We start from the raw sequence: 25,051 nt of genomic DNA, 5'->3' as shown, positions 1-25,051 counted from the left end.
GTATCTCTTAATAATTGTCTCACAATAACAAGAAAGTGTCTTATCTTATAATTACAAAATGTGGTTCTCGTCAATATGAGAGCTGCTTGGGAAATTGTGAAAACATTTCTCTTCATCACTGCAGCACATTTCTGTGATTCCTTCATCGGGACAAAGTGTGAATAAATCAAAACAATCTTTATCACTGTCTCTCCTTTTGGACAAGAAGTTGTTTGGTTCTATGGCAACCATCGACCACCAGGTGTGAAAGTCTGGGACTCTGCCCGTCCTGTACCGTGTGTCAAACCCAGAAGAGGACAAACACAGAATCCAACCCAGGTGAGTTTTTCTCGCTTTGCTCCTCGTTCATTTTTCATTTGATTAGTTTCTGTGGAAGTTCCTTTCAGCGTCACAGTCTGGGAGTGTCCTCATTTTGTCCTCAGTGTGTCCTCTGTGTGTCCTCAGTGTGTCCTCTGTGTGTCCTCTGTGTGTCCTCTGTGTGTCCTCAGTGTGTCCTCTGTGTGTCCTCAGTGTGTCCTCTGTGTGTCCTCAGTGTGTCCTCTGTGTGTCCTCTGTGTGTCCTCAGTGTGTCCTACAAGGGTTTCTGTCATCAGAGTACCCTCACTGTCCTCAGACTGTTTGTGTTGAGTTTCCTCAGTATATGTTTGTCCAAAGAGTGTCTTCAGGTTGTCTTCAGAGTGTGTTGTCAGCATGTCCTTAGCATTACCTAAGAATGTTTGTGTCCTCAGTGTGTTTGTTTCCTTGCGATGTCCTTAGAGTGTCCTCCTGTGTGTTGTCAGCATGTCCTTAACCTTACCTAAGAATATCTGTGTCCTCATTTTGTCCATATTGTGTCCTACAAGTGTCCTACAAGTGTCCTCAATGTATCCTCAGAGTGTCCTCAGTGGGTTTGTGTCCTTACTATGTCCTCACTTGGTGCTCAGTGTGTCCTATAAGTGTTTGAGTCATCAGAGTGCCCCTAGAGTTTCCTCAGTGTGTTTGCATCTTCACTGTGTCTTCAGGTTGTCCTGAAAGTGTCCTCAGAGAGTCCTAAAAGTGTCCTTACTTTGTCCTACAAGTGTACTCAATGTGTCCTCAGAGTGTCCTCAGGGTGTTTGTGTCCTTATTATGCCTGCCCAGTGTGTCCTACAAGCGTTTGTGTCATCAGAGTGCCCCTAGAGGGTCTTCAGCATGTTTGCATCTTTGCTGCGTCTTCAGTATGTCCTCAGAATATGCGTGACCTAATGAGTTTGTGTCCTTGTCATGTCCTTATAGTGTCCCTGGTGTGTTCTTAGTATTATCTAAGGATTTTTGTGTCCTCAGTGTTTCCTCATTTTGTCCTCAATGTGTCCTCAGACTGTTTGTATCCTTTGAGTTTCCTCAGGGTGTCCTCAGTGTGTTTGTGTCCTCATAGTGTCCTCTGATTGGCCCTTAGATTGCCCGCTGATTGTCCTCAGAGTGTGCCTAATGTCCTTAATGTGTCCTTTGTGTGTTTGTGTCCCCAGTGTGACCTACAAGTTTTTCTGTTCTCAGATTGTCCTCAGTGTGTTTGTGTCCTAAAACTATCCTCAATGTGTCCTCAGTGTGTCCTCACAGTGCTTATGTCCTCAGTTTTGTCTCTTGTGTCCTCAGACTGTGTTTCTGTCCTCAGATTGTCCTGTACACACGTGCAGAGTCTGGTTCTCAGTTTCTGTCTCCTGCAGGACAGCAGCTCTGTCTCTACACCTCTTTCTCCTCTTTTCCGTGAAACGATGTCCGTTTCAGTTTTTCCTTGACTTTGACGAACTCCGGAGCTTTCAGTTCTTCCTCCTGCTCCTTCTCCTGCTGTTTCTCCAGCTGAAACACGACAGAGGCACATTCAGGACAACAGAAAGCTGACAAAGACCATCAGAACACTTTGTTATTTTGGTTTTAAATCCAGCAGAGACGTGTCACGTCTAAGTAACATAGCAACTCGTTTCACAGGTTAAAAATCTCTTTAGCTACGTGAGCAACGTGGCTGTACAAAAGGTATAACTCTGACTTACACAGGGAAAACACAGTTTTATTTCAGCCTTTTCTCTGGGTATACTTATTAGGGCCACTAGAGGTCGCTAACCACTTTACTAAACTTAACTGAAACGTAAAGATAGGTCAAAATAAGCTGTTGCACAGATGCCCTATATCTTCATTCAAGGGTAAAAAATCTAACTGTTTTTAGCCTGACGAGAATAAAGCATGCCTTATAACAGCATGTGAGCCTGAATTAGTAAGGCAACATTTGAAAAAACTGGATCAGGCTTCTTGAAATGTCTTAAATTCTGTTTAGAAATATAAACAAAACAAACAAAAGTCACAAAATACTTTAAATATCAGGGAGAAGATGTCATTTATTATATTTTAGCAGTATGTCCTGCAGGGAGAGCTGTTCATGTTTGAAGCTGCTGCCACCTACAGGACAGGAGAGTTACTGCAGGCAAACACTGTCACTGCTGGAGCACCACAACCAAACTCAACAACCGTTGGATTGTGATTAAATGTGGATCAGACGTTCGTGTTCCCCTCAGGATAAACTGTAATAACTGTTGATCCTTTAACGTTTCCTCTAGCGCCATCATCAGGTCAACATTTGGATGTGTCCAAAACTTTGGTTTATGACCTTCAGAACTAACGACATGCCCGTCAGCCTCTGCTGTTTGCTGTTTTTTTCTACTAAATAGCATATATGATAGCATACTAACACACTAAACTTAAACATAATACAGGGCCGCTGTGTGTGTGTGTGTGTGTGTGTGTGTGTGTGTGTGTGTGTGTTACCTCCTCCAGCTTCTTGTGTCTCTTGAGCAGTTCGGCCTCCAGAGGAGAAATCTTCTTGCGAGCTTCGTCTTCCTGTTTCCTCTGTTTGATCATCTGATCTCTTTTCCTCGACTCCAGAACTCTCTGCAGCTCCGGCTTCGTCTCCACCACACTCGACCCGCCCCTTAAGAAATACGCACAATATTATATGTTATTCATATACGGTATATAAGGAACATCACGCTGTGCTGAAGAAGACTTGAAACAAGAGATTGAGACCATAAGCTCATTAGGAAAATGTTTACTGAGGCAAGAGAGAAGAAGGACCTTTTTGTCAGACTTATAGAATCAGACTTCTTTTTACCACCAGTAAAAGTCGCCCCCTGCTGGTCAATAGAAAGAATCCAGGGTTAAGACAAGGCTGCATTGAATTCACCTTTGAAACCAAGACAGTGCCCGCGTCTATGAAAAAGTCCTGTAACATTTGTTTTCAGAAGCAAAGTGACAGAGTTAAAGAGAATTACAGGTGAAATGACTGAACTGTCAGTAAGTGAGGAAATCGTGCAACAAAATAAAATGTTGAAAAGTAGAAATCCTCTTTGGCAGAGAATGAGGAGGATACAGAGAGAGAAGAAAACTTTACACATGAAACATCAGTCTGTCAGCGCTCTCTGATGAAAAGATTTCCCTACTAATATTTACAGCTACAAACATATACTGGTTTATTTTTAATAAACTGACAGGCTCAGCTTGTTATTCTAAGTGTGTGACAACATCACAGAAAGGATCCCTACAGAGATAGACCTTTTTGTTACAGAGGAAGATGATTGTTTTTACATCGCTCTCTGCACACACACCAGACTCTTGTTGGTCAGCTGCTCCCTGCGTCAGTGAGGGTTTATTATTTACAGATGGAGACAGCAGCAGAGCAGCAGCTCCTGTTCTGTGAGCTAAAATCACTGTTTTTGTCAGTGGAGTCTGGTGTGTTTGCAGAGAGCGATGTGACGTCTGATAAAAAGGTTTCTGGCTGCTTCTGCTTTGTGGGTAGCATGTTGTGTAATTTGACATTTACTGTTATTGATCGACTTGTTTATATTATATTTTCAATAAGCTGATATCATAAAAGTGTAGCTCGTATAAAATCAACTATTGTGAATATATTTATACGTTTCAAACAAAATGAAAGGAGTGCTGTAATTCTCTGTTCCTCCAGCAGAGGGCGATCTCCTATTACACACATGTTTCTACACCAGCTGATTTAAATGAAAATCAACACATAAATTTGTCCCTTAGCAAAGAATTCACTATGAATCAACACATAGTGAGAAATGAGAAATACTGCAGACAGGTAAGATACGTAAACTTTACATTTTAGGAAAATAAATCACAATTTAAAAGATTTAAATTCACATAAAGACTTTAATAATCAGATTAGATTCGAGAGATTTTTTTTCTGATGTGTGCGTGTGTAGGGTTTAAATCTTAATGATAAAAACATCTTCATCATCTTCTGTTTTATTTGTGCATCGCTGCAGAATCACTATTTGTCACTTTTTCATTATTTTTCACAGAAATGTTTTCTTGCCTCATGACCTTAAACCAGTCGACGAATGAAGCATCTTTTATCTGAAGATGTAAAGTTGTGGTTGATTTAAGTAACAGCTGATGATGCTCAGTGTGTGTGTGTGTGTGTGTGTGTGTGTGTGTGTGTGTGTGTTTGTGTTGTATCTGTGTGTGTGTTTCTGGGCCTCCTCCAGCTTCTGTTTTCCTCCTGAATGATAAACTGAAGAGAAGAAGCCGACCTCACTTTGCCCATAGTGTTAAAGCTCTAAGTGTGAATGAACGACTGTGTGGACTTGATGTGAAACTTTCCCAGCATCCTCGGCGGCAGGCCGGTGAGGTGTGAGGCTGTTGCTTAGCAGCGTCTGTTCCAAGGCTCCACACAGTCTGAGCTCGACGGTGGAGACAGAACAGACAGATGCAGAGCGGACGGCAGGAAGTCTGATTCTCTCCACGTTTTTAGAGACAGTTTAGCAGAAAATGCTGCTCTCTGATTGGTTGGCAGGTTTAATAACAGCATGTGTCAGTCAGCTGATGTTGCGTGATCACAGACGGGAAAACATATTTCATCAGAAGCTGCATCAAGAGATTAAAGTCATTAACCCTCGATAATCTGCTCATCTGAAACACGATGTGGCCGAGTCAGGACTCAGAGTCAGAGAGGACAAACAGACGCAGCAGATCCTCTGAGAATATTAACAGCCGGTGATGTTGTGATACTTAAAGGGCAATTCTGCAATTTCTAACCCTGGTCCTATTTCAACATATTATTGGGTTTAAATGACTGAAAAGTGTGTGAATGTCTCCAGTAGATGTGTTCATCCTGCAGCAGGGAAACAGGCTGTAATGGCTGCAACATAATCCTTGATGGGTCAAAGGTCGTCCACTAAAAGTTGTTGTTGTTTCCACTGACAGGCTCAGATTGTTATTCTAAGTGTGTGACAACATGACAGAAAGGATCCCTACAGAGATAGACCTTTTTGTTACAGAGGAAGATGATTGTTTTAACCACACACAGACGTTACATCGCTCTCTGCAGACACACCAGACTCCATTCAGAAAAACACTGATTTACCTCACAGAACACACTGCTGCCTTTGTCTGTTGGTTGGTTTGTATTATTATGTGACTTTGGTGTTCAAAATCTAAATTAGCCTTTAAAATATTGATGGTTTGAGACCTGATAACAGTTTCACTTTAAGATACGTGTTGTTTTTTTTTCTCACTACAAAGTAAATGAAAGATGTCCATGTGTGTAGTTAAACACAAACATGTGCTCTGTTACCGCTTGCAGCTGCTCATCAGCTCTCGGTGAAGCTCCTGGTGGCTCTTTGAAGCTTTGACAGGATTCACCAGTTTCTTGGGTTTGATGAGGTCGTCCTCCTCGTCTCCCTCCAGGTAGTCGGGCTGCGGGACGTAGCCGGACACCGGGGACGGCCGCCTGCCCTCAGGCCGGTGCTGCTGCAGGTTTGCATATGCCGAGGCTACGGACACGAGGACAGAGACACAATCATGACAATTAAACAGATAAAACATTCATTGTTATAACACAACATCCCATTTTACTTGGGTTTCAGTTCCAGTGCTTTGGGGATTCATTATTTCATGATGTTGTCAGAATAAAGCCGTGTCTGTCTGTTTTCAGGCTCCGCAGTCTGAACTGTCGTCCCCGTTTGTCTGAGAGAAGAAAGGACAGATTAACCGGCATCTGATCCGAGTCCTCAGATATTCTGGGAGTCAGAGATCAGATGTCATACAGTTCCCTCCACACAATGACCTCTTTCTCGAGTGCAACCAGAGACCGACATGACATGCTGCTGCTTCATATTTCACAAAAATGAAATGAGCGCTGCATGTTTGGTCGGCACCGCTGAGGGATGTGGACAAAAGTGTGTGGACGGCTGATACAACCGGCTCACTCTGCTGCGCTCAGGTTTCACACAGATGTTGAACATGGCTGCAGAGATTTGTGTCCTTTCAGACAACAGAGCATCGGCGAGGGGACGACCCCGACATTTCTGCCTCTTCACGGTGTCTGAAGCTTTAATGGCAGTTTTAGGTTTTTAGTTTGAGGTACAGAGGTCCAGTCATGTGGAGCAGGTCTTCTGATCACACTCAGATCTTCAACATGTTCTCTTGAATGAGTACGATGGTATCAGACAGGTGCTTTTAATTTAAATGTTCCTTTTACAAGCATGCAGAGTTGAACGATGCATAAAAGAGGAATATGGTGAATTTACTTCCCAATAAAATTGCTCAACACCGTGTCAGTATCAACATTTTCCTGATGTCACTGACACTGAATGAGAAATTCATCATAAAATCGTTTTCAGGAAATTAAAGGTGAAAATATTTGTCGTCTGTCGACACCCAAAAGATATTTCATAGGACACTGCTGGGAGAGAAGTGACCGGGGAAGTTGGACTTCCCAGCAAGTCTTGAGAAAATGTGTGTGTTATTTTAGGTGTTCAAAGAGCAGCTATAATGTTAGCGTAGCATAGCCCTCACTGGTCAGAACCCCATTCAGAAAACAAGCATTTTATTGGCTTTTCTCCTCGAGGACCAGTTCAGACTTTTTACAAACCTGAATCTTGATGTCGTTATTTCAGCATCCTTTAGACATGTTTACTGTCATTAAATCTCACTATGGAGCCACAGGAGAACAAACACAAAACAACAACTCCGTGACAGAATAAAATATTAAATGTAAAAAATAAAAATAATCAATAAAACAGAGGGGACCTGCTGGATGAACCCGACGTGAGATTGCGTTTCACGGTTGATGTGAACACATCGTTAGAGTCTGATGACGCCTGTCGGTGCAGTTCATACAGCTGCAGAGCGCTGCATCATGTCACACTGAAATAACTGTCAGTTAAATCAATTATTGATGAGTCCGAAGAAACCCTCTGATCATCCTGTGGTGTCACTTTCTCAGTGTCTCAGATTTTCTCTTTAAAGTGAAAACAGACTGACGGCTGCGTCTCCCCCTGCAGAGGGTTTACTGTGAGACGGTCGCTGTGAAACAATCAGCAGTTTACCAGGAAATTAAACACAAACTGCTAAAACATCCGACTACATTTAGAAAGTAAAGCTTTATTGTAGAGAGAGCCGGTCGCTGTGATTGGGAGTGTTACTGTGTTTTACTTCTGAATGGTGAATCAGGACGGCTGGTTTGAATGTCCTCAAAGTACAATAATCTGTGTCCTGTCAGGCAGACAGCTGACCTGCAGTATACTGACGATATTGATATTTGTTACTCTGGTGTTTATAGGACACATTAACTAATAAAGGAAACAACATTATTGCTACCTGCACATTTCTGATCTGATGTTTTTTAAGGTTTGTTCAGCAGATTTTCACCTTGCATTCTCTATAAAATTCTCCCTCCCGGTTACGTTGGGAAACTAAACACTGTTTTGTTATTCTCCTGTCCTCTCTCAGCTGGTTAACCTCCCTCCTCCTCCTGAGCTGTGTCTGATGAACTCTCCTGCTGCTTCCAGCTCCTTGAGGCTGACCAGTGCCCAGTGTGCTGAGCTGTTAGCTCGGGTCAGTACCAGGATTTCTCTGATGGACACCAACTACCGGCGTTCTGTTTCAGCTGTGGAGCGCCTGTCCATCTGTCTCCGCTGAGTGGCAGTTTCACTGTATCTAGCAAGTCACAGGTGGGCTGAGATCTGTCTCACTACAGCGCTATGAAGCCACAACAAACAGATGTTACTGAGATTTAATGACAATAAACAGGCTGAGAGGATGCTGAGAGAACTACATCAGGAGGCAGGTTTGGAATCAGGCTGAACTAAGGCTTTGTCAGGTCTGTCTGCAAGACAACAAGAACACGACTTTAAAATGACTGTTTTTTGAATGGAGTTTGGTGGATATCAAGAGAATCTCAACGCTGATAGGCTGTCACAAGGAATTCTGTTCAAAAATGTAACTTGCACAAACTTGTGAGTTTTCTTGAGTCTTCCCATGTGCGTCTCCTTGCAATATTATAATATTATACAATATTTAGCTTTGATTTGCTTTGACTTTGTATCTAAACATGCTGTGTGAAAAACCTTTACAGCAATGCTCTCTGGGACCTTCTCGTTGTCTTCTCACCTAAATCTGATCTGTAATTTTAACATTATTTCATCTCTGAGCCTCAGAGTTGGTTGCGGCTCCTGATGCAGGAAGTCTGCACGGACTTTGAGATACTCTGCGGTTTCATATTGATTGGAGACAGGACGTGCAAACTGAACCCTCTCTGTAGTTCATCGACGTCTCTGAGAGCCTGTTATCTGGTTACAACTCCAAGCTGTGTTTCTGCCTCAGTCTGATAGCTGTGAGAGGAAGACCGTCTGACTCCACCTCAGCCAGGAGGAAATGTGATCTTGTTACTCAGTAATTTCAGAAGATAATGTCTTTTGTCTTTAATCCATTCCTCCTGAAATAAAATCACACTGAAGTCACTAAATCAGATCAAAGCTGCTGCAGAGAAGTGATCTGATCTGATACCAAAAAGCTTTGCGATGAGATGAAGAATATCCTCATCCTGCATCCTCTGATTCACCCAACCATCAGAACATTTACTGGATTTTACAGACACCAACGTGCTCATGTGCCGTCACAACTTTAAAACCTCAACTTCATGTCTTTTGCTTTGAAAGGACTAAAAGCTGGATTATTACATCAGAGAATACTGAACACATCAGGAATACATGACATGCTTTGGACTGATTGTGTCCCAGACTTGATGATTTGTCAGTAAATCACACGGACACATGTGATAACTGTTCAAACACTGCAGGTTGAAGTCTACTTTCCTCTTACATAAACACTCAGGTCAATAACTGACCTGTTGCAACACACAAACTTGTGGGATGTGCGAACTGTGCAGCTATTGATCAGCTCCTAGAAAAACCATCCTGTTTGTTTACCATTATGAAGCACGACAGGAGATCAGACCAAACCATAACTAAAGGTCTTTAAGATTTACAGGTGTGAAACTGACCCTGGAGCAGGCCCACACAGGAGTGTTGTCTGTTTCTGACAACAGCCTGCCAGGACTTCCTGTAATTAGTCCAAACCACCTTAAAGATGTATTTACACTTAAACAAACTGATCCAAGTTTGCTCCAGATTGAGACCACCTGCTTTCGTCCTGCGGGAGGTTTCGCCCCATAAACTTTGGTTCAGATCAACCTCAAAATTCCAAAAGTCCTGACCAAACAAAGTGCGACAGAACCCTAAAACACCCCAAAATACTGGACCAACCAGGACTAAAATAAGAGAGGATACTGGACCAAACCAGGACTAATATAAGAGAGGATATTGGACCAAATCAGGACTAAAATAAGAGAGGATATTGGACCATACCAGGGCTGAAATAAGAGAGGATATTGGACCATACCAGGACTAAAATACGAGAAGATACTGGACCAAACCAGGACTAAAACACAAGAACTTTTTGACTTAACCAGGGCAAAAAAAAACAAGAATACTGAACCAAATCAGGACTAAAATACGAGAGGATACGGGACCAAACCAGGACTAATATAAGAGAGGATACTGGACCAAACCAAGACTAAAATACGAGAGGATATTGGACCAGAAGGTGAACAAAGAAGATGTGACAGAACCCTACAAACAAAAAAACCCAAAATATTGGACCAAACCAGGACTAAAATAAGAGAGGATATTGGACCAAACCAGAACTAAAATAAGAGAGGATATTGGACCAAACCAGGACTAAAATAAGAGAGGATATAGGACCAAACCAGGACTAAAATAAGAGAGGATACTGGACCAAACCAAGACTAAAATAAGAGAGGATATTGGACCATACCAGGACTAAAATAAGAGAGGATATTGGACCAAACCAAGACTAAAATAAGAGAGGATATTGGACCAAACCAAGATTAAAATAAGAGAGGATATTGGACCAAACCAGGACTAAAATAAGAGAGGATATAGGACCAAACCAGGACTAAAATAAGAGAGGATACTGGACCAAACCAAGACTAAAATAAGAGAGGATATTGGACCAAACCAGGACTAAAATAAGAGAGGATACTGGACCAAACCAGGACTAAAATAAGAGAGGATATTGGACCAAACCAGGGCTAAAATAAGAGAGGATACTGGACCAAACCAGGACTAACATAAGAGAGGATACTGGACCAAACCAAGACTAAAATAAGAGAAGATATTGGACCAAACCAGGACTAAAATAAGAGAGGATATTGGACCATACCAGGGCTAAAATAAGAGAGGATACTGGACCAAACCAGGACTGAAATAAGAGAGGATACTGGACCATACCAGGGCTAAAATAAGAGAGGATATTGGACCAAACCAGGACTAAAATAAGAGAGGATATTGGACCAAACCAGGACTGAAATAAGAGAGGATACTGGACCATACCAGGACTGAAATAAGAGAGGATACTGGACCAAACCAAGACTAAAATAAGAGAGGATATTGGACCAAACCAGGACTGAAATAAGAGAGGATACTGGACCAAACCAGGACTGAAATAAGAGAGGATACTGGACCATACCAGGACTAAAATAAGAGAGGATACTGGACCAAACCAGGACTGAAATAAGAGAGGATACTGGACCAAACCAGGACTGAAATAAGAGAGGATACTGGACCAAACCAGGACTGAAATAAGAGAGGATATTGGACCAAACCAGGACTAAAATAAGAGAGGATATTGGACCATACCAGGACTAAAACACCAAAGAACACTGGAACATACGACAGAATATTTGTTCGAACCAGGACTCACAGCACAGAAAACAAAAAGTGAGCTAAAACATCAAATCTGTTTGACTCCAGATTCCTTTAACTCTTCTGACAAAAACAACTGTAAAGTGTTTCATTACATAATCTTCTCAACATATCAGTTGATCTAAAATCCCACTCAAATCAATTTTCCCTGCCAACAGTGACTTCACCTCCATCATCCTACACTCAGCTCGTCCACACCAACCTCACGCTGCTTTTATTAACAGTTAGCGCCACGCTGCTCTCCAGCACATGACTCAGGACTGGGATTATTCATGACAAGTATGACAAATGAAAAATACAAAGGCAGAACAGGAAATACAAGTTCAACATCACTAGTTTAGACACACACAATAACGTGTATTTACCATTTTTGTCTTCATTTATATATTATATATATATATATTTTTAAAATGCATTGATATATTATATTTGTGTCGAGGAAGGGGCGGGACACCACCAGCCGATCTCTACTGCACACACTCTGGATGCAGATGATGGCAGCGCCCGCTCCGGGGGGGTTCAGGCTTCACTTTTGTGCTAAACTTTTGCGTGGGATTATGATGTGGTTTATGGGGTGGTAATAAAACTACAGGGGGCGGGGCCACCATGCCATCCTGCACCCCCCTTGGACACACCCTTGTGAACAGGTACAATTTGGAGATGCTTTAATTTTATGCCGCTAGATTAATTTACTTACCAGCATGTTGTAGCAACGAGAATTACAAAACTATGTTGAATATATTGTGAATGCAGTAAAACACTATCAAAGCCATTTGTCATTCACGCCACGTTACCTGTTTAAAATGAACTTTTGGTTTTTGGTTCTAAAGTTTCAGTAAAAAAAGTTTCATTTAGAAGACAGCTGTCATGATACTTTTAAAGAACCTGAGTACTTCCTCGTTCTCACGTCCTAAAATCACACATGCAGTTATTTATGTTTTTAGTGAACTGAACTATTATCTCCATCTCAACATTGTTTTCTCCTGAGTATCCAAATACATGTAATTTCAAGTTATAACAATAAAACAAGTTGATTTTCATTGTTTATAATTCAGTTTTTAGAAAATTCATGTTTTTGATTTTTGTTTTTTACACTACATACATTTTTTTCCACATATGCACCAAAAGATTCAGAGTCATAAAACCACGTGCAGAAAGCTTTAAAACAAACACAAAAAAAAGAGCGTGATGGATAAAAGTTAGAAACAAAACGTATTCCTCTTAGAACAGATGAGTTTTAATAACTGTACTTATTGAAGATGATTGGTATCTGTCGTCTCTGTCCAGATGTTTAAACCAGTGAAGAAGTTTGTACAAAGAAACATGAACACAAAGTGAAGTGAATAATGCATCAGACTGACACGTTTGTTAGTAAAGAAGTGTCAAATCAGCTGGAGGAGGCTCCAGGAGCAGCGTCTTACCAGACTTCACCATCCCCTCCCTGGCTGTGGGGGGCTGCTCGGGGCTCCTGGTCCTCTGATCCATCTGATCCAGGTCTGAACTGATCCACATGAGTTTCAGTCTGTGTGAGCCTTCATGCTCCCTGTACGAGCAGCAGCACTCCTCTCCTCCTGACTGAATCATGCCGAGTGTAAAACAACGGTCACATGACCTGTCGGTGTTTCCCTGCCTCCCTTTAAACTCCTCCTCCTCCTCCTCCTCCTCCTCCTCTTTGTAGAGCCACATATCTAACCTGCTCTCAGCCTTTTCCCACGCTGCTTCACTTCATCTTCCAACTTCAGCAGGTTTCACGAGTTTGAAATAAAAGTCTGTCAAAGCAGAGATCAGATTATCTCGTCCTGGCCTGGAGGTGGCGCTGCAGGCAGAAGGCTTCATGATCTTTATGTCATATTTCTTATGTACACCACAACCTTATAATGAGACTGGATTAATCACTCAGGTGTCTTCCGACCAACAGCGAGCAACAACAATTTAAATACAAAGACGGGAGTGTGTATTTCCGCCTGCCCTCAAATGGGCCTCATTTACATCTTCATATCACGAGGTTGATACTCGTCCTGTCGATTACTGCAGTAAAATCACAGCAAAATATGTGGCTTCATATGTGTGTAAACCCGGGCAGGTGTGTTCAAAAGGTTTGATCGGGATCAGAATTATCCGGATTTGGAAATCCAGGATCAGATAATCCATCTTTCTTTTCTCCCGGTTTTAATAAAAACTGGATTAGATCAACCTGATCCAGATACAGGACCGGGTGGTTTAAAGGTAATCTGATGGGATTAAAGATATCGGATTGGATCAAATCTTGAAAACAGGTTGTTCAAAAGAAGAAAGCATTACGTAATCAGATACGATCAGGATATTATCTGGATATAACCTCCAGTTTGTGTTCAACATTTAGGATTGGGACGTCCTGAATCCAAGGATCGGCCTGATTCCAGCAGAGGGAAGGACTCAGGCTGGATTAGAGGGGAAAATGTGATAAAACTTTTAAACAACATTTTTTAATGTTTTAACATTTTCCTCTTCAATTGCTGATTTGCTACCGTAACATAAAGATGAGGTCGACTTTAGGGTTGTGGAAAACATAAAGGATTTCGTCCCCATAAAATATTTCACCAAATAGCGTCATTACCAAACATCCATCGATTATCTATACCTTTTAGAGCTCATCGCGGCGGGGCTGGAGTCTATCCCAGCTGTCATTGGGACTGTGTGGGATACCTCATACGCTCCCGCTCACATTCACACCTACGGCAATTTAGAGTCACCATGAACCTAACGAGCATGTCTTTGGACTGAGGGAGGAAGGAAAGGCCCACTGCGTCTGAACCGGGGATCAAACCAGGAACCATCTAGCTGTGAAGTGACTGCATTAACCACTGCACCACCGTGCAGCCCAATGTCAAACTTTAAATGTTTAAGCAACTTTTGTTTTGTGCCGGTGTAAGTACCAGATGTGCTCGGCCAGTCAGACCCAGACTTTGAAGGATTACCAGAGCTCTAAATGGGACTTCATACTACACGCTTTGTCCACAGGGGGCGCCAAAATCCACACAAAACAAAAGATCCTTACAGTTACTTTAATTTGAATATTTTATGTTTAATATTAAAGCTTTTGGTGAAATATTTTATGGGGACGAAATATAGCTAGAAGTTTCCCTCTGTTTTCAGCTAAGCTAGGCTAAACGAACTCACAGGGACTGGACTCAGAGATGGAAACGAAACACCTGACTGATGTCAAATATGACATTTGAATGTGACGAAGGTCACAGTCGGCTCAGTGCTACACACAGATCTGATGTTTTTATCACCTCACTTGAAGTCCCATGCTTCATGTGCGTCATCATTTATTCACCAAGTCTGGCTCTGGTTTTCTCCACACTCCAACTCAACACCTCACACAGCACCAAACGCTTATTTCACACTTTTGTTTTATAATTTCAGATTTTCCCTTTTTTTTTTCACGCTCAAATTGAAAAAGCTCGAAGGTGTATCAGGTTGATTGAAACATATTTAGAGAGTATTTCAGTAGAAGATCTTATATTTCTCCCAATGAGTTTTAAAAATGTCTGCTGCTTTAATTCTCGTCTCGTATCCTCGTGTTGTAATCAGAGCAGACAGCAGAGGACCTGTTTAAAGAGTCAGGAAGCAGCTGCTGGTTCATTGCTTCCACAACAGGCCCATTACAGCCTGAGACACACTGAGCGAGCAGTGAGAAACCTTTCACAGGTCGGACTCGCCTCCTAGAGTGCACCATTGTTCTCTGAGTCGGACGGTAACCTGAGAGGGACAAACTAACCTTTGCCGTTTGGGTGCTTTCCATTTTTGACATACTGCTGCTTCTGAGGAGGCTCGTGGTCGATGCTGTACGCCTTCTGAAAAAGAGAAAGTAAAGACGGTGTAATTAAAAAGACATAATGTAAGAACCACTGACTGTGTGTCTTTATATACAGTGTAAGATTATACACAGCAATTAGTGGAAGTACAGGTATTTATTTATCCTCAAACACGACGCTGTTGGCTACATTAAGCTCATCATTTGAGCAAATCATTTTATGAAACCTTAATGTGATACTTGTGTTGTGCATGTACAGATCAGTCTCTGGATAATGAACCAATCAGACGAGTCCTGAAGCTCCCAGTTGGCCTCTTCAGGCTGTACTTCAACAAAACAGGAAGTGAGGAAGTCAGCGAGTCTTTACGAGACCTGGTGTCAGCAGAAGAGTCGAGTCAGATCCCGTCAAGTCAACATTACGTTGACATGAGTCAGTTAAGTCAATTAACGTTGTGTCAGGTCAGGGTGAGTCTTGTAAGGTCCAATCGAGTCATGTCAAGTGTGTTCGAGCAGAATCAGGTCTAATCAGTCAAGCTGAACCACGTTGAAACAGGTTAGGTCAAGTCATGTCAGGCAAAGTTTATAGAAGTTTTGTTAGGTCGAGTTGAGTCAAGTTAGACTGAGCCGAGTCAAGTCGAGTTGAGACAATTAGAGTAAGCTCATGGCGAGTCCTGTCATGTCTGGTCCAGTCACGTTCAGTCTTGTAGAGAAACGAGGGTCATCAAGTCAGACATCCCTCGGAAAGTTTGAGTCAATCCAGTCAATTTGAGTCAAGCCAAGTCAGTCTGTGTCAGGTTGAGTCAAGTTGTGTCAGCTCAAGTCAAACTGATTCAATTCAAGTTCAGTAGAGTTGAGTCATGTTAAACACGAGTTGAAGCTCCTGTGAGGAACTTTGTGTTGATTTTGGCGCCCCCTGTGGACAAAGCCGTACCTCTTCTCTCTTTGCTTATTTTGTCCTGTTCATGCTTAAGTGGTGTTTTTTAACTAAACATCTCATCCTGCTTCCTTTAACAGCCACACGTATCACTCACTATGAATTTTTGTCTTTCAAAATGTAAACAAAGGCAGCGTGCAGTTAATCTCTTCGTCTGACACCTTTAAGTTGAGTACCTGGGTTTGTAGTACTGAAAAGCCTCAGAAGTTCCTACAGCTATGGTAAGCCCAGAGGGACAAACGTCAGTCAGTCAGTCAGTCAGTCAGTCGGTCACCACCTGCACTGTTTAAAGCTTAACTTTGTACAGAGTTAGTTTGTAACTGTGTTAAAGGCCGTTGTGTTTCCACTTGTAAGTGAGGCAGTCAGCTGGTTTATATTTAAAGTGAAGTGAGTAGGTGTTAGAAGCAGAGAGCTGTGTCAGTGTTGGAGACGATACAGGCTTTACTTTCTTTGAATATGCTGTAGTACTTCCCAAACACCTGGAAACACCTGGAAACACTCCTCTGGAGTTCACCTTTGACAACAAAAGTAGTCATGTTCTGAACAAAACAAATGATGTTGGATAAAAATCATCACGTTTCCTTAGATGTTGAACTGTACCTTTAATTACATTCAACAACAAGTGTTTTTCCTCCCCTGATTCAGACCATTCCCTCTCTCCGCTCAGCTTCCTTTCTCCCTCCTCCTCCCCTCTCATCCTCCTCCCTCCCCCATCCCTCCGGGTGTTTCTCAGCCGCTCGTCTCCTTTCAGACTCCAGGTCAGTTGGAAAGCCTCCTCTCTGACTGAATGGACTTTGTGTTGGTTGCTAGGAGAGACTTCATCAGGCTCCAACATGGTGACAAGGCCCTCACTGTCTCACAGACCCCCCCGACCAGCCCTGAAGGATCGGGGGGGTCTCTGGAGGTGACATGAATGTTGTTTACTGCAGGAAAGATTTGATAGAGCAGATTCCACTCTCATGTCTGCACACTACACATGCATCTACAGCCAGCAGCTGGTTAGCTTGCATTCATATGAACAGTGATGTGATTTAAATCGCAACAACTACTGTACATAGTAATGATAATTATATGAACAATGACTTTATTTGAATGGTACCCTTAAAACAGACTTAAGGCAAAAAGAAGGGGAGCATTCTAACAGAAGGAACACGAACATAAACGCCTCAGTGTGACAGTGAACGAGTCACAAGCAGGCTGCTCTGACGTCATTGATCAAAAGAAATGATCTACTTTTTTATGTAATAAATAAACACACAACCTGTTGACACACAGCTGATGTCAGACTGAAGGTGGGTTTGAACCAGTGACCTTCATGTTGTCTGTCTCAGGCAGCAGGAGCAGAACTGACCTGAGGACAGTCTGACCTCTGCTGGACACCAAGCAACATTACACCTCTGACACAACACAGGCCAGTTGGAGAACAACAGTGGCCACACAGGAGGATAAATATAGGTCTACTATAGATAGAACATTTCTACACACCCCTCAGCGAGGAAACTTCTTATACAATAAGAAAGGATTTTTATGGGTGCAATAGTATTTGTACATGTGGTGTTTGTACTTGTACTTTATTAGGAGACAAACTTCTTGTAAGAAAGTCAGATGGAGACTTTTTTCACCACTTAATGAAGCCAACGTTGAAGGGTTAAGTGGTATTTCTAAATCTCAGCCCTATTTTATTTTAGGGACTAAATGACTAAAAGGGGGCTGCACGGTGGTGCAGTGGTTATGTGTTGCCTCACAGCTAGAAGGTCACTGGTTCAAACCCCTGTTTGGGCAAGGTGGGCCTTTCTGTGTGGAGTCTGCATGTTCTCCTCGTGCTTGCGTGGGTTCCCTCCGGGGTCTCCGGCTTCCTCCCACAGTCATGCTTGTAAGGTTAATAAAATTGCTCTAAATTGCCCATAGGTGTCGGTGTGAGTGCGAAAGGTTGTCTGTCTCTATGTGTCAACCCTGTGAATGACAGCTGCTCCAGCCTCTCACGACCCTGAACAGGATAAGCGGTATAGATAATGCTTAATGGATAATGGATGGATGACTGAAAGGCACAAAAAGTGTGTGAATGTCTCCAGTAGTAATGGCTGCATCATAATCCTTGAAGGTCGCCCACTTAAAGTTCTGACAGGCTCAGATTGTTATTCTAAGTGTGTGACAACATGACAGAAAGGATCCCTACAGAGATAGACCTTTTTGTTACAGAGGAAGATGATTGTTTTAACCACACACAGACGTTACATCACTCTCTGCACACACACCAGACTCCATTGATAAAAACAGAGATTTTACCTCACAGGATACAGGGGTTCTACCTACCTCTGCCTTGAAAAGGTTAGTTTGTTTATATCATTGTGTGTTACACAAATATTGTGTACGAGCCGAAATAATTTAAAACATCAAAGGCACACAATAACACAATCAAATGATCTAATCAAGGCAGCAGTAGGTCACATGTTCTGCATGGATGAAAGTGAACCAGCCGATACTGTCGACGACGACTGAGCAGATTTAGATCAGCAAGACATCCCCATCCATATGATTTACACATTGGAGCAAAGTTAATGTTTAAATGTAATAATTATGTAATTGAAGTTAGGATGATAAAGGATTAATAATCAATACAAATATCCCATGAGCTTCAGTTAGCTTAGCACAGAAGCAGCCGGTAGAGGGACACGTTGTACTTGTGAGGACATTTCACAGCCTGGACTTTAACAACATCGATAATTTAAGTGTGTGTTTTGGTTAGTGGAAGTGAATAAAGCTGCTCCACCCGTCGATCTCTACTGCGTAACTCTGGCTCCAAATGACGTCACCATTGCAAGATGGCAGCGCCCGTCACAGGGGTATTATGGCTTCAATTTTTTACCATGAGAACAGATGGAGACGCATTGTCCATCTATTTGTACAGCCATTTGTAAATAGGGCCCAGTTCTCAAAATACCTCCTGTTTCGTTGAGGCTGCTGTACACTCTGTAGCTGAGCAAATCTCACCTCTGTGTGAAATCAAAGACCCACAGGTTCATAAATCAGTCTGAGGTTTGATGGTGAATCAGCTGTTATGTTCGTGAATGTGTGCGAGTAGAGAGATTTAACACACACACACACACACACACACACACACGCACACACACACAGGCTCTCTTGTTGTTTCTGTATTTTTAGCTGCAGGATTTCTTCTGACCATGTTAATCTCCTTCTCTGGTCCAAGCTGGTTTTAACCCACTGATGATCCACATCAACACCACAAACACACAAACCTGATTTACCTAAACGTGTTGTTAGTGTTGGTGGACATCACCAGGCTGATCCTGGATCAGTCAGCATGCAGCACACTGATATTCAGAGTCACATGTTCTTCTTCTTCTTGTTAATGAGCAGCGTTACGTAACCGCAGCTGAAAATACTCGGCTGCTATTTCTTCTCTCAGAACTGATCCAGTTACTCACACATGAGTTCACAAACTGTTCACAGAAGACCTGCTGACAGGATCTGGGCTCTGATTGGTCGAGAGAAAGCCAACACTCTGACAGAGAGAGTCACAGTCTCCGGTATGATAACACAATATCACACTGAAAACATTCTGTAATGTCACTTTATTCCATGTTTTTAAACTTGATCTTGTAAAACATCAATCAAAATCAAAAACAACAACAATCGTGTCAAAACATGAACATTAAAAGTTAAACTAAAACTTTCAGCGACGATCACTTTTTATTTAGAATTATTTAGAAACATTTTATGTGAGTCATTTCTCTGTTTCTCTGGTTTCCTGCAGCTTTGTACTCTGCTCTATCGACCAACATTTACATTCTAAGTTTAGTGTAAATCCAATACATGACTTCAAATGCTTTGAGATGAAGAGTCCAGGTAACAGTTTAAACTCTGCTGACTGAATACATTCATACGTGTTAACAAGTTCATGCATGGTACATGTGACTCGATATGACCTGATACAACCTGGCTCAAGTCGACATGACTCAACTTCACATTACTTAACTTGAGCTGACTACACTCAACTTGACTCACTTGAGATGACTTGAATCGACCTGACGCAACCCAACTCAATTGCCTCAAATGGACCCAACTCTTGGTGACATGAAACCTGACTCGAGTGACTCGACTGCTGGTTTTGACTCAAACTGACCTGACCTCACAGGAACCGATTCAACTGCACCTGCACCTCGACTTGACTCATCTTAAGTAAACTTCACTGTACTGAAATGGACTCCACTCAACACGACTCTGATCGACTGGACTCTGAACTGACAAGAACTGACTCAAACAAACTCGTCTTGACCTGACACCAACTGACTCAGCTCTTCCCTACAAGACTTGACTTGACTTGACTTGACTTGATCTATGAAGACTTGAGTCAACTCAAACTAAAATGACTGAATTATATTCGTCCGGATCAACTGGACTGGACCTGACTTAACTTGATTCAACTGGACCTTACTCATATCGACTTGAAACTCGACCGGACTTGACCTAACACCAACTGACTCAGCTCGACCTGAAGAAACTTACTTGACTCAACCTGACCTGACCTATCCTGACAAACCCTGAAATGAGTCGTCGTGACTCAAATTGACCTGACTAGCTTGACTTGCCCCCAACTCAACTTGAAATGACCACACTTGACCTGACTCGATTAGACTTGACTCAGTTTGACCTGACTGGAACTGAGTTCACCCAGCATAAGCTTGATTCAACTTAACATTACTTGAATTGACGTGATGCAACTGGAATTGACTCAAACTGACTCATATGACTTGACTCGACTTGTCACAACAAGTCACTAGACCTTACATAACTAGACACAACTTGACATGGACTCAACTTGACCTGATATGACGTAACTCAACCCCACTGGACACGGACTGGCTTAACCTGACTCGAATGGACTCAACCTGAAATAACGTGACTCGACTCGAGCTTACTTGACTTGAAATGACTTGACACATTACAAATTGACTCAAACTGACTTGACTTGTCTTGGCACAACCCAACTTGACCTTAAATGACTTAATTCACACACTGACTCAAATTGACTCAACTCAAGTCGACCTGACTTGATCTTGACACAACTCTAACTGACCCGACTTGACCTGAAAAGACTTGACTTAAACTGACTTAGCTTGACTTGCATTGAACTGACCTAACTCGACCTGACTTGACTTGACATGACTGTACTTAACTCGACTCTTTTCAACCTGAAACAAACCCGATTCTACTCGACTTTACTTGATGTCTTGACTTGACTATAACTGACTTGACTCAACTCTACCTGACATCATTCCTCTTTACTTGACTCAACCTGACTTTACTGTTGTCCAACCCAAAAACAAACCCGATGCGACCTTACTTAGTAAGTAAACTCTTCCTTCTTTCTATCACAATATTTTCTAGTTTCAGTGGTCAGCTGGTCGACTCGTAGTGACTCACTTTACTGAAGAATTTAAACTCAGCACTGAGCTGAGGTCAGATATATAAAAATGCTGACATACAAAACCTGCATGTACCATATCACACATAAAGAATGCTTCACCTCACACTGACCTCAGAGCAGCGAACAATCAGTTTAAAACTCTAAACCACCTCTACAAACTTTTAATGAAGCAAGCAGCAACCTGTGGTGTTGAAAAATGAAGCCAATGTTGAGTGGCCATAAACTGCAGTTCCTCTGGTGTCCACTTGAGGCTGTCTCCAGCAGTGAGTCAGTCCCCATAGAGCCCCATGTTAAACTTTACAGCAGAAATAAACATGTTTACAGCCTGGTACAAAAAACAGTTTGGGTCTCTATAGCTCATTTCTCTCTTCATGACAACTGTACGGGGAGAATCTTTATACAGCTCACCTGTTTACATTATATTAAGGCTTAAAGTGATGCAGCATTAGGGGCGTGGCCTCTTCGAGTGACAGCTGGGAGATGCTAGCTGTCTGCTAGGTGTCCCCTCAGCTAACTCAGTCACTGAACGTAACCTCTGGGCCGTGTTTGTGCTGTTGGAGCCTGCTGGAGATTTGCTCACATTATACTATTCCATCATATGTAAGTACTGATTAGCAGCTATATTCCATTTCCCCGAGATTACTGAGGACAGTAGTGATGAGATAGCTACTTTAGTCTAAAAGATAAACAACTGCTGTCAGTCACCACCACAAAAACAATCTCCTCTGTGGGTAGTTCATTCGCCAGCTAATGGTTCAGACTGTTTAGCTTTGATAGCTTGATGTTTGCTAACCCCTCGCTCCTCTCCAGCTCCACCCTCTGGTCCAAATATGGTCACTTCTGGCTTCAGAGAACCAACATGGCGGCAACCATATCCCGAACTTGAGGCTTCACTTATGCAGTCAAGAAACCAGAGGGTGATGTCACGGTGGCTACATCCAATATTAACACATTGTATGTTTATAAGTGATGATGTTCTTTACATAACAAAATGAGCCGTTATTTCCCTGTTGATGATCTTTGCACGAGACCCTGAGCTGTGAAGCACTGTTTAATGAGCTCTATAGATTAATCATTGATCATTTGAAAGTTTAATAAACCTGACTGATCACAGTTGATGATGGGATTTAAATAACTGCAGCTGTTTCAGACTTTGAGCAACATTTTCCTCACAGTGAAACAGCTGCTGACGAGAATAACTCATAGACTCATGAGTCAGTCTGAACGAGACATTACAGCTACATGACCCGGTCTGATACCCCCTCTGATACCTCCGTCCATACACCCCGCCGCCCTGCTGTCAGCTGTTGGCCACCATGGCAACAAACACACCCCTAGACGCCCAGTACGACAGGTGTGCCGCGCCCCACAGCTCAAATATTTGTCACCTTTCTCTGGTTAACCAGAAACTCTGAGTGTGTTTGAGGAATCACATTCCTGTCTGTGACAAAGAACAAGAAACCACAGCACAGTATTTTTCATGCAGTTTCATAAGTTTTTTACAGTGTAGCAGTACAAAAAACAAAACTCTTATGAACTAACTTGTATGGCGTTGTATCAGGTTGCAGTTTACATCTGAACCAATGTGTTTCACCAGTTCATTATGATCTCACAGTAAATATGACCTTTGACCTTTCGGGTAAGAAATGTATTTTATAAGAGACTTAAGTGAAGCGTGTCATGATTAGCGTATGAAATCTTCAGTTGAGGCCAAAAGCAGATTACAAATAATATGAAATAGTGTTGAGCATGGTTTGGGCTTCTCTCTCTACACTGTAAAAATGACTATAAATGATCATCTGAGCAAATATCATTGACTTAGTGAGCCCAAAGTTTGATTTTATATCTCAATTAAAAATAAAACTTTTATTAAGTTTAGCATAATTTTTATTTTCAGACTAAATAACTCAATATCAATTATATTAACTAAATGAAGAAGTCAGTACTACTAATAAAATCTAAGAAATACAAATAATAACAATGACTTTCCTTCCTGACCTTTGTGGCTCTGATTATCATCATGAGGCTCATTTGCTCAGAAAATCCAAAACTAAGCAGTCAGAATGTGTGAGACATGCAGCTCATTTCATTCAAACACACATTTAAAACACTCTTTTCGGTGCTTCGTTCTGATGGGTCAATTTTTACTTTTTCAAATAAATAAAATCATTTTCCAAATCCATTTTTGTGCCAAATTAATTCATAAATGCCTGTGTCAGAGTCCAATACATTTTTAAATAAAAATTATTTGTCTGTGCTCTGTGTTTACTGTTAATTAGCTCAGTTTGCGTTAAAACTGGCAAAACCAAGACCGTAATCATGGTTTACATAAAACCTGCTGAACATCAGCGTGTCAGTATTGTCATTGTGAGCATGTTAGCATGTTGTTGTTAGCATTTAGCTCACAGAGCACTGTGTCAGTGCAGCCTCACAGGAATTTCCGTCTGGTTATTATCATCCAAAAGAAAAACTACGCCAAAGAAGGGCTGCAAGTAGAATTTACTTATTGTTTAATTATGTTCTCAATTATTTAAAGTATTATTTGGTTTGTTAAAATCACTATAAAGTGAAAGCACATCATTCAGTTTGTCAGAGCGACAAATGTTGACCGACTGTTCAGAACTCAGAGAGATCACGTTCACTGGAACAGAAACATCAGTCAGAAATCAAATTTTACACTCAAAAAGCTGAAATCAGTTACTCTTTAATGATTAATCGATTATTATCAACACTGAGTGTCAGTTAACGACTTATTCATGAATCAACTAATCATGTGAACTCTAACTCAAAGTGTTAAACGTAAACTACAGATTTAACAGACCTGGGTGTGTTTGCGTCTCTGAAGATGAAATGCTGAAACACACGTTTTGTTCTGGAAATGAATGTTGACAAACTGTTAAAGTTTTCAGCAGGTAAAAAAAACCTACCCAAACACTCACTTTGGACCTGTGAATAAGAACAGTACTGGACTGACCTTCTTTCCATAAGTGGTTCCCATTATTCCCAGTTCCCTGCTGAGCAGCAGGTTCAGAGTCCACGCAGCCTTCCTGTCTTTCTGGTTCTTTCCTCTTCTTTTCCCCAGCAGCCTCTGCCCCCCACCCTCCTCCTCTTCCTACCCCCGCCGCCTGACAGCCCGTTCACTGGGGTCTGTTAGCCCGCCAAACTTTGAGGCAGCCCGGCCAGCCTCATAACATCAAACCAAAACCGAACCGAGCCAGGAGAAAAGAGCAGCCGGTCAGAGCTGGAACAGTCAGAGTGTTTGACTATTAGGAGGGGGAGGAGGAGGGGGAGGAGGAGGAGGTGTCCCAGCCACCTGTTCCTGCCTGACTCTCTGCTCTCGGCTGTGAGGAGTTAAGATGCTCGGACTGGATTACTGTAATTGGTGGTGACAAGGAGAGCGGCAACAACGAGGTCTGAATCAGGGGTCACTAAATATCTGCACAGTTTCTCCACACAAGAGACTCCGCACAATAAAGTTTGTTTGGTCCGAACTTAAAGGCTGAGAGTGTTTCACAAAGTATTTCATGTCTTAAAGTAGCTCCTCAGTCTGAGAGAAATTCAGGTCCAGATAGAGTCAGCTAGTTGACCTGCTAGCTTAGCCTAGCTTTGCTGTGTAAGCATCACACCCATTGACTGTAAACAAGAAGTGGAAGCAGCCACCAGGGCTGAATTGCTTTTCTTACGTCCAGCAGGGGGCGACTCCTTTGAGGCCAGGTTCCTCCTTCCTGGGGCGAGTATGAAGTGGTCTAGATGTGTGTCGGCATCACAAAATCTAA

At 42.1% G+C, this 25,051-nt stretch overlaps 1 protein-coding gene across 2 annotated transcripts; it reads right to left on the bottom strand.

The window, feature by feature from the left end:
- Positions 1-477: 477 nt before the first annotated feature.
- LOC138606205 (protein FAM107B-like) lies at positions 478-24,327 on the bottom strand. 2 transcript variants are annotated; one of them, XM_069678669.1, is made up of 5 exons: positions 24,250-24,327; positions 14,857-14,932; positions 5,600-5,798; positions 2,776-2,938; positions 478-1,815 (listed from the first exon to the last, which is right to left on the bottom strand). In XM_069678669.1, exons 1-5 carry the CDS (start codon positions 24,271-24,273, stop codon positions 1,699-1,701), a joined length of 579 nt encoding a protein of 192 aa, XP_069534770.1. In that variant the 5' UTR covers positions 24,274-24,327; the 3' UTR covers positions 478-1,698. The 2 variants fall into 2 exon arrangements, with proteins under 2 accessions (XP_069534770.1, XP_069534771.1); XM_069678670.1 differs by lacking the exons at positions 14,857-14,932; positions 24,250-24,327 and adding an exon at positions 12,515-12,656.
- Between the last annotated feature and the right edge of the window lie 724 nt (positions 24,328-25,051).

Source organism: Semicossyphus pulcher, unplaced genomic scaffold (genome assembly GCF_022749685.1).
Source record: "Semicossyphus pulcher isolate SPU_LCO1_2020_fin unplaced genomic scaffold, fSemPul1.0.p SCAF_3, whole genome shotgun sequence".
Taxonomy (NCBI): Eukaryota; Metazoa; Chordata; class Actinopteri; order Labriformes; family Labridae; genus Semicossyphus; species Semicossyphus pulcher.
The sequence above is the reverse complement of the archived record's forward strand: the minus strand, read 5'-3'. Positions and strand labels throughout refer to the sequence as shown.

Coding starts and splice junctions, on each gene's coding strand:
- LOC138606205 (XM_069678669.1), bottom strand. CDS start 24,273: ATGGGAACCACTTATGGAAAGAAG. Junction 2,939..5,599: donor CTGATGAGCAGCTGCAAGCG/GTAACAGAGCAC, acceptor GTATTTCTTAAG/GGGCGGGTCGAGTGTGGTGG. Junction 1,816..2,775: donor GACACAAGAAGCTGGAGGAG/GTAACACACACA, acceptor GTCGTGTTTCAG/CTGGAGAAACAGCAGGAGAA.